Genomic DNA, 16,746 nt, shown 5'->3' with positions numbered 1-16,746 from the left:
TTCATTTTTATTAACTTTGAGAAGTGGAAGAGAGAGCATTTGCAGTAGCATTAGGAAAAGGTGCAAAGTTGTCCCTTATGCTCACCTGCACCTTATGTCATCAGCTCACAGGATGGCTGCAAAACTACATGAAGCCTGTCAGCAGTCAGCAAGAAAGCCAGGAACCCAATACACTGCTAAAACTATATTGTTATTCCCCTAACATGCTCCTTGTATACACAATCACATTTCCCAATCATCATTCCAAAGCCTCATTTACATCAGAAACTAAGTAATGTAGATGCAGCCTGAAAACTCCCTAGTGCAGCCAAGGCTATAAATGTTATTAAGGTACTTTCCAACATGACAAAAAGAATAATCATATTGGCAAACATAAGCTTTATGATTATCCTGGGTGCTTCGGGTATAACCATTTCCGGGATTTTTTTTTTTTTTTTTTAATGTTAGACTCATAACTCTAACATTTTTTAATGTTAGACTCATAAGAACAGATTACATGAATCAGAACATCCAGAGGGGAAACAAACCACCATCACCCAGCCAGTCAAACCTCAACCTCCCGATGGGTCTCTATTTCCCAGTCCCACCACTACTCCTTTCTCAAGGTGCCCTCTCAAGGCAACAGAGGTCTTCAAGAAGCACACACATGCTGATTATCCTCCTGTCCCACTCCTGCCAATACCAGGTGCCAAAGCAACCCACCCCACCCCACCCCAGAGAAGGATCATGGTTTCTCTGCTGCCATCCCAGCTCCCACCAGCATCAGTGCCCACAAACAGGCAAAACCTTCTTCCCTTTGGGGGTTTGTCCCACTCTCCCTCCTGGAATGGAGAGGGGACAAACATACAACTTGTTCAAAGAGGGTGTGGAAGTTTGCTTGGGAAGTTGTCAGGTAAGAGAATCAAGCAAAAATACACATCATTTGTTGCACCACCTCTCATGCCAACCTCTTGGCATGGGACTCAAGTGCCCTGGAACAGATGGGAAAAACAAAACAGCAAAGATGTCTAAGTATAACACATTGGCACATATAAGAAACTTCAACTACAACTTCATTTTTTCTTTTTAAGCAGCAAAAAACACAATGGAAACTTTATGGGGAGATGGGGGGGAGATATATTCTTGAAATTACAGTTTAAAATAAGGCCAAGAAAATAGCACAAAATTCCATTTTAAGCCCAGAGATTCCAGTATCATCCCAGCTGAAATAAGTTCTAGATTGATTGTTACACTGCCCCTAAGGCCATAATGGCATCCTGAATGGTTCAATTACAGCAAAAAGCAGAGAAGTAACAGATAACAGCATGCTTGCCAGTAAAAGGAAGGTATGATCTCTGCATACACACATGAATGTATACATACATATCAAAATTTAAAAGCACTTATTGATTTGGTTAAGCTGCGCTAATATATTGGTACTGTTCATTTGCTTGGAGTCCCCCTCGTTCGCCTGAATTAGAAGAGGCTGAGGTTAAACTGAGGTTAGCTGACACGTGTCAGCCAAGCCTGACCTAATCCTGGGTTTCTAACTAGTTTGATCTTCTTCTCTAAATAATATTAAGAAGAGGAAGAAACCACAGGGAGGCATTTGGGTTCCAAATTACTATTTTTAGAAGCTGTACACAAATAGACAAGGCAGAGCTGTGCATGCTGACTCCTCCACAGAAAACACCCCATGATTCCCCAGCTCCCTGGCTGTGTCCCTGCCACCACAAGTCCTGCCACAAAGACACGGAGACCCTCGAAGACTGAAACAGGAAAAAACTATTTTCTTAACTCTGTATTAATTCAAGTGCTGTCTAATACCATCCCTCCTCCCACTGAAAGAGGACCTCCATAATACCAAGTAGGTGACTTTGAGCTACTTGGACCTGCCATCCAAACCCCCCAGTTAAAACAATATACAAGGATTTACTCAAATGATTTGCACTCGATCCAAGACCTGGGGAAACTTCCTATTCATCTCAAAGCATTTCTCAGATGTGGCCTAAAAGTAAGGGTTTGATGAGCAATAAAGAAACTAAAATAATACTGCTTAAACCGCAGAGGTGCCAGCTTTTACTGCCTTTCATTGAGCACAAAGTATTTTTCTCCCACTGTTCCAAGGGAAATAACACTCTGTGCAACTGTTATAGGATGTGAAACATGCACTGTGCTGTTCAGACAGAGCTCGTAATTGAAACATTTAAGCCTCAGTGAAATCCCAAACGTAAAGTTTATAATTCTCATTCAGCCATCATGTCAAAATTCTGGGGGGGTGGGGGGTGGAAATTACTACCTCAGAATGCTTTTAAGGTCTATTCCTTCTGATACAGCTATCAGAAAGATAAGCTCAGTCAATATGCCAGCAGCTGCTGCCATGCTCCGACAGCATCGCCTGCTTTGCCTTTGTCATCCCTGCCCTGTCCCACACAAGAGGTTATCAACCAGCTTATCAAGGACATGTGGCCTGCTGCCTGCAACACATGAAGGAGTGCCACCACCTTCATCCACAGGCTTTCGACCCTGCAAGAGCAATGAGCAGCCTCCTGTTGGAGAGTGGGGCTCCCACTGAGGCAGCTGTCCAAGCACAGGCCAAACACACCCAAAAGAAGCCCAGCAGAAAATGGAAATGGCCCATAGAAAGGATCGGCTCAAACATCTTTGTCTGAAGGCACATGACCATAATTTATAGGAAGGAGAAGGTTGCAATAGTGATCTACAGCTTCCAAGATGACTGAGAATGACATCAGGCTAGAAAACCTCAGCCAAAACCACTAAACACTCTTACAGGGAAGCCCTGAAAGGCTGGTTTGTGTCTTGCAGATCCTCAGACCATCTTCCCCAACACTCATGTTCACAAACTCCGTTAGAGCAATCTCTTGGACTGCATCATGCACAAACTTATGTTCTTTACATACTTGCATCCTATGACCTTCACGAGTTGCCTGTTTCACAGTCTGGATGAACTTTAAGGTGCTGAATTTAGCCTGGAAATTTTTGACATTTGCCTCCCAGAGAGAGGCCCCTCTCCCCACAAAAAGCTGCCTGCAGTTAAGCTGCTGCTACAGAGTCTGCTTCTGCACTGCTTTCCATCCCCCACCTTCACTCAAATCACACTGCCCATGATACCTCCAGAAAGGACCCCTCCACTGCTTCTTGTCCACACCTGATGGACCAAATCCACTGATTCCAGTGCTTGTGTCTTCACATGTCACTCAGCTGGGAAATGACACCCCAGCTTACTGAACCTCTGGAGTGCAAGACCTGTCTCTTCTCCTGGAGAAGTGCAAAGAGATGTGAGAAGTCTGCTACCTGTTAAGCTGTGCTATCATGGTGTTTCAAGTACTGAGGCAGAGGAAGGATGAACTCGTGGTTAGGCCACTAAATAGAGATGCAGCTTCCAGCAGTCCAAGCTTTGTGCCACAGAGTGCCCCAACAATTTCAAGCAGTTTCAAATAATCTCTCCCATCAGACTTCCCCACCTGTTTTAAGTGCCTGAGAAAGAAACATTTGCAACCAAACATGGAGCACTCAAGACACCAAAACAATGAGAACTACATGAACAGGCATACCTCATTGGCGAAGAAACAGACTGATGTGTTTAATGGTTTATAATGCTTGGTTTAGTTGCCTTGAAAGTACTTAAGAGCAGGCAACAAACCCTTGGATTAAATCTGAATAAATATTTACAGCAGTAAAAAATGGCTTTTACTGTAAGGAGGCCTGACTCTTGCTTGACCTGTAACTCTAAATATATTTAAGAGGATGCCAAACTATGTATTATAAGATGCTAAAAAACAAAACTACATTACAGGCATTTGCACAGAAAGCAGGGAGACACAGAGAGGCAAAACAAAATGGACAACTTGCTACGGGTCTGATTCAAACATCTTTGAAAAATGCTATTTGCTCAACTCAAGACTGAGCTACCAAGGAGATTTGTGGCAGCTAAAACTACAATAAAATGGAGATGAAAACTCTGTTTTGTGTCCCTAGAAGGGAGATAAATGAGGGTCAGAATGAAGTAGATTTAAATCCACTGAGCTGATACAGAGGGAGTTAGAGAGAGCCGCAAAACGAAATGAAAGGCTCAGTAGAAGCCTGCACAGCCAGTGCTGCAATGTCAGAAATGCAACACAGTGCCATCTGAAACCTACAGACACCATAGCAGGACTCGAGGAAAAAAACAACGGTGGCTCTCCTGGGGAAGCCATGCCTGCCTGCACCAGCACTGGAATAACGCACCAGAGTCCTGCAACATGAATTTTGAGGGGTGGTTCAGCAAAGCCTCTGGGGAGGACATCCACTGCTGGAGTAAAACCACCAGAGAAATAGAACTAAGCAACATCTGTTTATAGCAGGGAGGAATATCTGCCCCTTTCTTTTGCTCCCACTTGGCATCCTCCTTTGGGTCTCTTATGGGATAGAAGGTGCCTTAAGACAACAGAAAATTAGCTGTAACGCATCCTCTGTGGCTATAACAACTTAACAAGGCTTATCTGGAGACGTGATCTGGGCTTCCAGTTACCCCTGTTCTCCCAGTTCCCTTCCTCTTCAATCCCCCCCCCCCATATTTGCATCTCAGCTTGACAAGTATTTTGAATTTAAGCTTAATACAAATGTTTGTATCTGTCTGTGCACGCTTAGGAGAAGATATGAAAAAAACACCCTATTTTAACTCTGCCTCCCCGAAACACGTCTCGTTCCGTTTTCCCTTCCCTAACAAACAGAGGGAGCTGAAATAAGGAACATCAACTTTGGAATGCCACTCTACCGAAGGATAAGTTATAAAAAATATTAGATTCATCGTTTAAAAAACGAAGGGAAAAAATGACCAGGAAGTTGATGCATCACGGTGTTGCATTTGTGTCAAGCTCTGGGTAAACATGCAGCAACATGAATGAAATCTGTCCAGAAAGACTGCATTTCAGCGCCAACCACGCAATCGCTGGCCAAACCACTGCATATGTAACAAAAGTTTGATCTCGCCTGCAAGCGCTCAGCTGCGCTTCTGCCATTTCCTGTGGAAAACTGAAGCTCTGAACCACTGTCTCTCAGCCAGCCCTCGCCGACACCCAGCCAGCTGCCCCTCAATTCACGCCCATCACGCCGCGGCAGGAGGGCGGGCAGCCCCGGCAGAGCGGCTCGGGGGATGCTCGGCAGCTCCCGTCCAGCCCTCCCCGGGCCGGACACCGCCGTGCAGGGGCAGCCGCACCGCTCCTCCCTCCCCGGCCCCCCGGGCCCGGCGGCAGGTGCGGCGGGGGCCCGCCCAGCACCCGGGGGGGCGGACGGGGGCCCGCCCGGCGCAACAGGTGGTCGGTGGCGCCCGGTCTCGCCCGGCGGCCGCACTTACCGCTGGCGTTCTTTCCGCAGATGAGGTGCTGGTAGGGCTGCAGCAAGCCCCAGAGCTCGGGGTCGTTGTTGACCGTCTGTTCCAGCGCCTCCAGGGTGAAGCGGGGCGCCTCTCCGCCCTCCTTCTCCTTCTCGGCCGGGGCGGCGGCGGCGGCGGCCGGGGGGCGGCCGGGCGGCGGGAGCGGGGCGGCGGGACCGGCCAGCACCCGCGCGTGGATGTCGCGGAAGAGGCTCTCGGTGCCGGCGGTGAGGTAGATGGCGGCGTGCTCGTGGATGCGCAGGGCCACGCGGCTGTCCACCATCCAGCGGTAGAACTTGCCCACGGAGAAGGCCAGTCCGCACCGGGCCGACTTTCCGCGGCTGAAGCGGTCGCCGCCGCTGCCGCTCATGTTGTATAGGGAGAGAGCGCCGAGGGCGGCTGCCGTGCAGCGGGCCGCCAGCGTCCAGCCCAGGACGATTTCCATGGCGCTCCGCACCTCGTGCTTGGTGCACTTGGCGAAGCGGAGGCTCAGTCGCTGCGCCTCCCGAGCGATGCGCACCAGCGCCCGGCTCACCAGCGTCGAGAGCCGCGCCGCCGCATCCCGGCTCCCGGGGCTGGCGGCGACCGGCGCCCGCGGCTCCCGGCGCGGCGGCGGCGGCAGCAGCAGTGCCTCCACCTCCTCCAGGCTCCAGGGGACCTCCTCAAGGTCGGGCAGGAGCCGGGAGCACTGCTGCCCCGCGCAGTCCAGCACCTCGGAGTCTTCCGCTAGGACGGTGTTGACGGTGTCGAAGCTGTTGTGCCGACTGTGCATGGAGTCAGTTAGGTGCGGCCAGCAGCTTCCTCCATAGGGGTACGCGGGGTGCGAATCCGAGCAGCACAGCGACAAGTTGGAGGAGCGCACCGAGTCCGCCGCACCACCATACCCGGAGTCCAGCGTCAGGTCTTCCAGCGTCCTCACCGCCGTCTTACCTCTCCGGGCCATCGCCGCACTTCATGCTGCACCCGCGGGACCCAGGCGGGGAGCGGCTCAGGGGGACGCGGGGGAACAGAAGCAGCGAGGGGGCGCGGCGTTTCCCGCCGGCCGTTTCTCTTGGCCCCGCTCCGCCAGACGGCAGCGAAGCTGCGGTGCTGCCTGCGCGCTGCTCCCGGCCGAGCTCCGCTGCCGGCCCGGCTCCGGCTCCGGCTCCTGCACTGCGCCGCCGGCCCGACACCGCACCGCAGCGCAGCGCCGGCCAGCGGCCGCGGGGGCGGGGCCATGCAAAGCGCCGCCGGCTCCCAGCCAATGGGGATGCCTGGGGGGCGGGGATATGCAAAACAGCGCGCCCGGCGGCCAATGGGACGGCGCCCTGCGGCGGCCGTGCCTCCCTTGGCTCCGCGGGGCCGCTCCGCTCCGCGCCGCGCGGGCCGGGAGGGGGCGCGGCCCGCCCGCGGAGCTGCCGGTGCGCGGAGCCCGCCGGGGCCGCGACCTGCGCGGGCAGCACCGCGCCGGCTGGGACTCTGCGCTGCAAAGCGAAGATGTGTTAATGCGGTCCTGGCCCCGCCGGCAGCCGGGGGAGTGCGGCCAGCCGTGTCCACTGTCCCCGCGGCTGGGAACAGCACGGCTCTGCTACGTGCATGTACGCCGTTCCGCAGGCGTGCGAACTAGAGTTCCGCTCCAGCCCGCGCTGGGTTTTCACACCAGCAGTTCCCTGATGTAGCTATAAACAAATTACAGAGAGCGCAGGCACTCGCACGTCTCATCAGACAGACGTTTTGAAATCAAGCAGAAACTGCCACGTAAGAATCCCAGACGTCTCTCGAGTCAGGAAGAGCAATTTCCAAATAATTAAAACAAGTACAATAAAACCCTTTGACATTCTTGACGTTAACCCATTAAGTATCCTGAAGGCTTTGACAAGTAAGAATTGTACTGGGCTTAGGGCACATTTCCTATGCACAGTAGGATTGTTTTGTGCAAGACAATTTATCCTCGACTGATGTATTTTAATCTTGTATTGCTAGGATTTAGCTTTATTAGGAGTTGCCTGACTAATGTCCCAGGCAACAGACTGAGAATGTATATGTTTGTGTGCTCTGGTTTTGAAGAAATCTTACATCCTTTTAAGTGTAAAACACCAGCAAATTTCTATCCCTTTAAGTATAAAAGCCTAGCAAACACATTTCTCTATCATGCCAACAGAGGCAGCCAAAATTCTTGGACAGACAAGGCAAGTCATGTAAGAGATTTCCCCATCCAAGCAAGCCTGGCACTCCTTCAAAATCAGAAGGCTTTTCCTAGAGGAAAGGCATGAGCACAACTACAGGTAGGCTCATTTATCAGTCAGGCTGGGGAGAACTATGACACCACCAAAAACACCAAGAGGGGGTTGCTCTCCAAATGAAGCCAAGTGCTGTTAAAAACTGCTTTCTCAGCACAGTCTTGGCCCTTCCACAAGATGCAGTATGCACTATGGGTTTCCACAGATTTCCCAAACACCACCATCCTGATAAACGGTAGAAGAGCTGAGAACAGGAGCAACCTGAACTTAAGCCACTGTCACAAGTGAAGTAAGATGCTGAGGCCTGTGCTGCTGGCAACAGCCTGTCTTGGGGCTGGCTCACCAAAAATGAGAGCATACCTCGAGAGTAAAATCCTGTGGACTTTGCAGCAATCCAGCATTACATCTGGCAGTAGAGCCCTCTGCTGTCTTCACCACCTCAGTGCAGTGGTTGCTCAACATTCCCCTTTCCATTTGGTAGAAGGAAAGCACCATCAGGACTTAACCCTTCAGGACAGTTGTTTTTCTTACTCCACCTGACTCTGTCCTTATGCTCTCACAGAATTCCACAACTGTGCATGCTGAGCATATGAGAGCAGGTCAAACTCAGGAAAAGTTCAAGCTGGGGAGGTATTCTAGTAAAATTGGTTTGTAGGGTTTCATAGAGACACAAGGTGGGCATCCAGGGAGGATGGAACAAGAGAAGTGAGTGTTTTGTTCACCAGCCTTTGAAGAATGGTGCTACAGAAGTCAACATCCCCCATGGGTGCTGCATAATTTTTAGGCTACAACATTGCATTGAGATGAATAGGATAAATGAGAAGTGGACAGTTGTCTTGTCCACCATGCAGACTCAGGCATTTCTATGGTTGACTCAGAAACAGTTTGGATTTCTAAAGAGGTTGGGGTTTTATTTTTTTTTAATTCAGAAAGCAAAATATTGGGTCTCACTAGAGATTTTGTAGCTGCAACCTTGCACACAGCAGTTTGATTCCCAGTCACACTACCCACTTGGAAGATGTTGCAATACTCAGACTCACCAAAGGTACGTCAGCAGCACTAGGCCAGTTTAAGCTTTTGAAAGTGGAAGTAAGAACTTCTGACTCATTTGTTCAGAAGACTAATTACCTTCCCATTGAAAGGGCTGAAGTTCGAGTAAGTTCAGCGTGACCAGTCTGGATCTCTGGTGATCTTTTGGTACCCAAAGAATTTCACCTGCCCAGGTATGGATACGCTGGCTGCTGCATCCTGAAGTGAGATTCTGCATTATTTGGAAAGTGTTCCTCAAACAGGATTCTTTAAACCACCCTCAGAAAAGACAAGATCAAACAGTTTGGAGCAAAACCCACCCCTGCAACATGTACAATGCCTGCATGGGATGAGCTCTGGAGACAGTCCTTAGCTTTAATCCAGAAAGGGCACCACACCTCTCCTGGCCTAGGAGGAAGGGCAGGTGTCTGTCTGCAGCTGCACTCCATTCTGCAAGCCTTACAGCCAGGGTCATTTGCCTAGGAGACAAGAACACCCACTGCAGAAAACAAAGTCCCTTTATATGTCAAAGGCTGGGTGGAAACAATTTTCAGCTTGTTGGAGACAGGAACATCAATTATTCTTACAGACAATTCAGACAGGGACTGATTAAGTACCATACCAAGATGATAAGTGCCAGCTAAAACTCAGAAAGAGGAAAACTGAACCACATTTTAAAAAGGTGCTTAGGGCAAATTTAAGTGAATGGGAAGTTGCCATTTTTATAGGGAGAACACCAAGTGCTGCAATGCTTTCCTTCCCCACCCAGTCAACTGCCTGCAAAAGGCATCTTTTTGCCAGCAGTAACAAAACCACGACAGCAAACAGGCTGCCAGACAGAGCAGCAATTCACCTAGGATCAGGCCACTCCATGTAATTTCTGTATTCAAAATTCAATGTGCTGCACTGCAGTAACAGCTCAGATCAAAAGCAGAATTTGCAGGATCTCCCAGTGCTATCTCCAGCTGCTAGGAACAAGCAGCAAACCTTTAGAGGGCCTTGCTTATATTGCTGGGGAAGTCGGAGTGCTAGTGTTTCTAATCACAGAAACAGCAGTTCGTTTACAAAGCAAAGGTGTATTATTCCTGTAGCAGTAAAGCAGGTGTGAAATGCACATCTCTGGCAGAGGAGCCTTTGGGGCCGCAGCATGTGTACAGTGAGCTGCAAAGAACACACCCATCAAAGGAGCCGAGTGTTGGCACCAGGGATCACCATCCCTGCAGGACCAGTGGGAGACTGCTGCCAACTGTTTCGACAAGCAGGCTCAGGGAGATGACTCTAGTGTTGTTCCTCAAACACACACAACTCCAAAAGCAGTGGGAATGAGTGACGCAATGAGGCCACCGGCTTGCCAGCTGGAAGGGAAGCACCGGTGGTGCCTCCAGCCTGAGTGGGAGGGAAGAACACGTGGCAGGCGGGTGCCACACCGGCCGCTTTTTCCCGATCAGTTCCATCCTACTGATTTCAGCAGCAAGCTGAATTAGGACCCCTGGCTAGGACTTAGCAGGAACCATTGCCCCACGGAGGAGCAACATTCAATTATCAGCTTCCCCTCTTGCAGACACTAAGGAACAGGGCTGCCCCTATATTCCAGCTGACTGCTGCTTAGCCAGGGGCAGCCACACGCCTGTATTCCTCTCCTGTGCAAAAGCAGCAGCATCAACTTCCCACTGAGCTCAAGACCCTTCCCTGCTTTCCTCCTGCAGCCCCCGTGTGCTGAGAGTGGAGTTTCCTAACAGATGTGTTGACTTGTGCCTGACATGGAAGGGAGAGATTACTTGAGATTTCTCAAAAGACACGAGCTGAGGATGCTCTGAGAAACTGCCAGCCTAAACCAAATCTTGCCTCGTATAACAAAGCTGTGGAGCCCATGGCTATTGTACAGTTTGAAGCCAAGAGCAGAAATGATTTCAGAAAGAGCTCTGACAAATTCCTGGAGGCTAAAGACACTGGTAGCTGTTAAACACAATGGTGCATGTGCAATCTTCATCTCAGAAAGTTTCTCAACAGCTGTTTGCCAGAAATGGGGATGTTATGCCAGGGGACAGAGGACTTTGTAATCGCTCAGTTACTCAATGGGTCTGTCGATGGCTATGCAAGATGAGATTCCTCACTGCAAAGACAGGGCCAGAGCTCCCAAGGCAGTTCTTTGCTTTAAAAACTTACTTCCACAGCAGGCAAGGGCACTCGTTACCACCAGTTCACAAGTGCACCTTGGTTCTGCACACCCAACACAGAAGTATTTGCTATCTTTACAAGATACTGGGTCTTGTCCTTTGTTCTAAGACAGGATCAACTGCAATCTCTACATGAATCTTGACAGGTTTTGAAACTTTTCTTTAAACCATCCATGACAAAGTCTCTAGAACTTCCCTGGGAGTTCTCTTTCCAAGTCCAAATAGTCTTACTGTTCAAAACAGCCTTCCTAACACTGATCTAACTTTGCCACAAATGGAAAGAATAAAAAGATGCTACCAAACCTTTTTAGTGGTCTGGACCAGCATTTTTGTCTTGTTTACCCTTAGGCAGTATTAAAAGCATATAGAGCCAAGCAGAATACAAGTTAGCCCCAGCCAGCAAGTATAGGTTCTTCTCACATTGTGCTATACCACTCCAAAAAGTGTAACAGTGTTTGCATGCTTTATGTGCAGTAAGATTATACATACATACTGTGTTTTGATCAGAACCAAAAGAAACAGGAATAGCAGGCTTCCCAGAGGACAGACACAAGGAAAGTCTGTTCAGCCAGTGGTAATTTTCATTCCCATCCAAAATACGACGAACCTGCATAAGGGATATGTGTACGAGTATATGGGAAAACAGTTTAAAGGTGAAATCTGAAGTGACAAATGTGCCTGAGATCAACAGTGGCTGTCAAGTAAGCCAGCCCTTTAGTCTTCCCTTGGGGGAATGTCCAGCATAAAGCTGTTTCACGTTACTCTACCATTTTAAGTAATTGCTTCTCTCTGTCACCAGTGAAATCCTCTTCCTACTTGGTAGTTCAGCAATGACAGTTTATCTTCTCAAGGTGCAGAATGCTCAGACTTGCTGGTTGTTTGCAGGGGTTCAGCCTCACAGTCTAACCATGCTTGCTGCATCCTGATGCTGTGAGGAGGTGACAAGTGCTGTGGCCTCACTAGGCCCATGATGTGTCATGCCGTGCATCTGAATACAATCCCTAAGGGGTTGTAGTCATTTGTCTTTGTTTTCAATTTAAAAGTCAGTTCTGATTTTAGAAGAAAATAAATATTTTGTAGGTTTTAAATGCTATTCTTCATGGTATTGTTGTCCATGCAATTTTAGGAGGAACATGTTCTACAATATTTTGTAGAATACAATAAATCAAGACATTTCCCTCTGGCACATGTGCAAAAGGAAAGGAAAGATATAAGCCATAATGCTCTCCATTGTCCCGTCTCATGGGGTCTTCTTTTAAAACAGAGCAGAAGAAAAAGACTAGAGAAGGTTATCTTTAAATCCATTCACACCTCTGCTTCTTGCCAGCACTTCAGGCTTTCTTACATTTCTGCTATTAAAAAACCATGATGTCTTATTCCCAGCCAGCACTATTTGACGATGGAAACTCCCAGGTAAAGACTTTCTCAGTTTTCCCATTTATTGCTTTTTCTTCGTAAGGGTTCCTTTGCAGGTAGACAAAAACTTTGCCATTCACATAGCTCTCCTCTGCACCACAAGCTCCCATCTTCACCGTACACACTGCCACGTCCGAGGTCCTGCTTCCAGAATGTCTGGTGGCCTCAGTACCACATCCACTCATGGGTGGGTGGGTGGCAAAACAAGCAGCCTTAGCCATCTCAGCAGGGAACAGCTCTTACACCACCACCCTCCAGGCCAGTTCCAGGAGAAGGGGATTTCGCAAACACGTTCCCTACATCACTCTTATTTAAGCAGGCAGAAATTTTTTTTCCCCCCTTCCCCGTGCAATAACTGGGGGAGGTGCTAGTGAGCTGCAGGCCTACCCTATTGCAAAGCATGATTAAGAGACTAATAATTCCCTGATATAAAGTGGGAACTTTCTATTTGTAGACAAATCAAAAAAGAAGCCATTTTAAGATGAAGTTTTTTGTGGATTTTTTTTTTCCTTCTGAAAATAAGAAAACAAAACCTAGAGATTTTGGTATAATATTTAAAGAACTGAGCAGTATAATGTAGTGTCAATCCCTTTCCTTTGTCCTAGCACTTAAAACTTCTTTTGCTTGACTTCTCTTCAAAAGTTGATCAAAGCTCTGTATTTTTTTAGACATTACAGCATTCTGTTCATTCTTTGACTGACCAAAAGTATTGCTGAAATGCTCTTAAATAAATTAGAAAAAAAAAAGCCTCCACCCAGCTTGCTCAAATCAAGTAAGAACCAGCTCCAGAAAAACTCATATTGTTTTAAATGCTTTTTCTTGCAGAGGTATCACATCACTGCAGTCTACCAGGTTCAACAACAATGGTACACGTAGCAACATATAATGCAAATATATTTTTTTTTCTAAGATTAACAGTAATTTTTAAAGATTAACAGTAGAGAGCACTAGACAACGAGAACTGCCATTTCTGAACTCTGTCAAGAGGTGTGTTTCATTATTGCATGGGGCCCTGACATGGTGCAGTGAGGTCCAGCACAGGTCCCTGGTGAGTCAGAAATTACGGGCACAAGAAGATGGGAAGATGGGAAGGGGAAGGCCAGGTCTCTGCTCTGGGGAAGGCCAGGTCTCTGCTCTGGGGAATGCACTTGCACGAGGTTATGACTGGTTTAGGATAATTGAGGACTCACCCTGCAAGGGTGGCGGCCTCCACAGGAGAGCAAATATTTCCTGTGAACCCAGTGTGGCTTCTGAGTAGCTGTTTTCAGGAACTGGAAAGTTATTATAGACACCTGATTTCACAGATGGTGAAGGTGGGAACAAATCATAAAATGTTTGTGGGAAATCTTTCCCTCTAATCAACCCATAATCCTCACTTTTCTCCACCCTCTCCCACTCTTTCTCTTGCATTACTCGGAGTAGACAAACCATTTATGGGGCACACAGATATTATGTTTTTTCCACTTTATACAACCAGCTACCTACTGTAGTTTCATGTAGTTTCACGTACTTTAAGAAATATGAGCTACCAAACTGCCTCTTCCAATTGTTGTAATTTTCAGTATTTTTTGCATTTGCAGATGCCTGAAGGGTGGGAAACAAGCGCTGCAGAAACAGTGAGAAGGGCTGGAAACCATTTTTCCCTCACATCAGAAGCTCTCAAATGACCTGTATCTCATTTAGAAACCTGTCAAAACACCTCTCCAAACAAGCAACTTTTTCTCCTTTCAGAGTTCCCTATTGTACATCTTGAAATACCTCAAGGCTGATGTCAGTTGCAAAGATAAAATAACATTTCCGGTACCTGAAACAGGGGCTGGCACGGGCTCGCACTGACAGCTGCTGGATGCTTGAAGGAGACTGTAAATAAAGGACAGGAGTTTACCCAGGCCTGGGAGGAGGTGCGGGTTAAGCACACACACGGTTTTATCCTGTAGTTACAAGGACTGTGGCTAATGTCACGAGGCTAATGACACACTTTGCCCTTGCTCCTGTCCCCTGCGGGCAGGGCTTGTGTGCTGGAAAGTGCCCGTAAGTGGCTGCTGCACACATGCTGCACAAGCTAGGTGGGGCCCGGTTTGTAAGCACAAATGGTTTAGGCCCTGGTAAAGACTAATCCTGTGATTTTCTTCAGCTGAGTTTCCACAGACTACCACAATGCCTCTCCACAGACTCACAGTGCCTGAAGTTTGTTGCCCCCAAGCACAGAAGCTCTGTGGTGATGGTGACAACCCATTGCCTGCATCTGGACTCCCATCTAAATTTCAGTCCCTGAAATAATTTAGGAATTTCCCTCGTTAGGAAAGTCCCTTCCCTTAGGAAGTCCCTGAATCCTCACACCTCTCGGTGCTCATGGACTTGGACAAATCACTTTGTGTCTCTGAGCCTATACTTTCCAACAGTAAAACGGAAATAATTATATTGACCTTCTACATAAAGTGCCTTGCAAATGCTGGACAACAGCTGAGTACTATCATTATTATTATACAAAATAATCCATTATGGCCACTGGATGCCAGAGAAGAAATGAATGATGGCGGGAGTCCACATAAACACTGTGTGAGATCAATGCAGGCACTATTACAGTGTTGATCTGGTCTCCTAGTGTGTGTTCCCACAAATCCACATGGGGATGAAAAATCCAAACATATCTCTTGGCTGACAACTGAGTGAAGCTATGTTAGAGGGAGGAAAAAAACATCTAACCCCATTGCATTAACCAAACTACAGTTTCTGCTTTGATCACAGAAGGAAAAATGTTATTTTGGCCAAGCTTTCTGCATATGAAGAGAATTGTTTTCAGTTTGTTTTGGGGATTACTTCTCCAGATGAGCCATCTGAGTCTGATATTAAGAAGGCACATTTAAATGTTTAACACTCTGTCAAAGTGAGGCACTCATCAGCTTTAAAAATTAAAAATTGTCTGGGAACAAAAGCACTGTCCTGCTTGCTAACAATGGGAAAGAAAAATCCCAAACTCCATGCAAGCTCAAAAGAACACCTTCTGTACTCCACTGAGCAAAGAGGCAAACAGGAGAATGAATTTAAGGTTTTTCTAGAAAAGCTTCAGAAGAAACCTGCTTAATTCTATGCTGTGCCAAAAGCCAGTCCAAATCCAGTTGCTACTTCGTTGTTAAGAAAATGTCTGTTTCCAACCCTCCCTCTACACACCCCAGACATCACCAGTCAACGCCCATTAAAGCTTTAGAGGATCTACCACAAAAGCAAAAGACACTTAAGTGTAGTCAAAGAGAAGTGCATTGCTTTAATTCTTATAACGGCCCAAGTCTTGCATTTTTAACAAGGGTGTGTGACAGACGTGCTTCACCGACTGGTGAAGAGAGCAGCTGTGTGCCACAGGCTTGCCTCAAGTGCTGGGTACCAGGGTCTGCTGTGAGTACCAAGCAGCCGTGATGACCCTGTTCTGTCCAGGAATGGAGCTGTAGGGATGGTAGACACTACTTGGCCTTTTCCAAAGTCCTACACTGAGGAAGAAGAGGAATAGGTATATATGGATATTTTCTTCTAAAAAGAACTGGTGGAGAAGCTTGGTGCACAGCCTCAGCAGTCACAGGGTGCTGCACACACTGCACAGCCCCACTGGCTTGGGCATCCAGATCAGCATGTAGAGCTGAACTCCCTGGGGTCACCATCTGTACAGCACATCTGTGGCACACTCACCAAGTACAGTGAGGCTGGCATGGTGGCTGTCTTGAAGGACAATCTCATCAGAGTCCACACGACATTGCACTTCAGGGAGCACCCACAGCTTGACACAGGCTGGTTCCTATGTGCCAGGGTGGTTATTAGTTCTTCCCAGGGCAGTTCAGCTGCTACCTATGACTTTTCCAGAGCTGCAGAGCACAGCGCTTAACTAATCTCCTAATTACAAGCAGAAGCCTTTATTTGAATGTGATTCCTTCTTTATGCTTTAAGCCTCATGATGTATTTCTTGAGGAGACTTGTTGCTCCTGGTACATTCTCATTTTGTGAATGAAAAATTCCCCAGTGACAGACCAGCAGATAGAAGGACCGTGTGTCTCAGTGAGGCTTTCAGTTGTAATAATCCATCACCTTAAACAAAACAGCATATAGCCAAATCATCCTCCAGAACAACAGGGGATGTGGGGAGTAAAAACCCAGGATTCAGATTTTCAATCATGTGGCCTAAAATCAGAGGTCCAGCCTGAGATTTTGTAAAAGCCTTGCATATTCTTCTTGGTCTCAGCTGTGGTTTTAAAAAGACAAATCGTACCAGGAAAAAGCATGCACAGTATTGGACAGTTAAAACCTGCCACATTAAGAAATACAATGGTGTTTTGTCTGCACATGTCTGAGCATCCCTGCCCTATGAAGGCACCAAGTTCCTGCTCAGGATGTGTAGGATGCATTAAACACTGAAATAATTTTTCTGCCATAGCCCAAGTTTCTTATTTGGAAAAGAGATGACATTTATTCAGTTGGTAAAATAATCCAGCAGCACATATTGTGCCCCCCTCACAACTTCTGGGAGAAAGCCCAATATACACATTCTTACAGGTAGGAAAGCTTT

The 16,746-nt window shown here is 47.6% G+C and overlaps 1 protein-coding gene across 2 annotated transcripts in view; it reads right to left on the bottom strand.

The window, feature by feature from the left end:
- ABTB3 (ankyrin repeat and BTB domain containing 3) overlaps positions 1 to 6,491 on the bottom strand; it is a 162,576-nt gene extending 156,085 nt beyond the window's left edge. For both annotated transcript variants that reach the window (XM_088055788.1, XM_088055789.1), the window contains exon 1: positions 5,336 to 6,491. In XM_088055788.1, coding sequence (XP_087911914.1) covers positions 5,336 to 6,296 — 961 coding nt within the window. In that variant the 5' untranslated portion in view covers positions 6,297 to 6,491. The remainder of the gene's footprint in view (positions 1 to 5,335) is intronic.
- Between the last annotated feature and the right edge of the window lie 10,255 nt (positions 6,492 to 16,746).

The sequence above is a fragment of the Pseudopodoces humilis genome, chromosome 5, assembly GCF_049639895.1.
Source record: "Pseudopodoces humilis isolate 2021_Gansu_Grassland_sample_001 chromosome 5, ASM4963989v1, whole genome shotgun sequence".
Classification (NCBI taxonomy): domain Eukaryota; kingdom Metazoa; phylum Chordata; class Aves; order Passeriformes; family Paridae; genus Pseudopodoces; species Pseudopodoces humilis.
The sequence above is the reverse complement of the archived record's forward strand: the minus strand, read 5'-3'. Positions and strand labels throughout refer to the sequence as shown.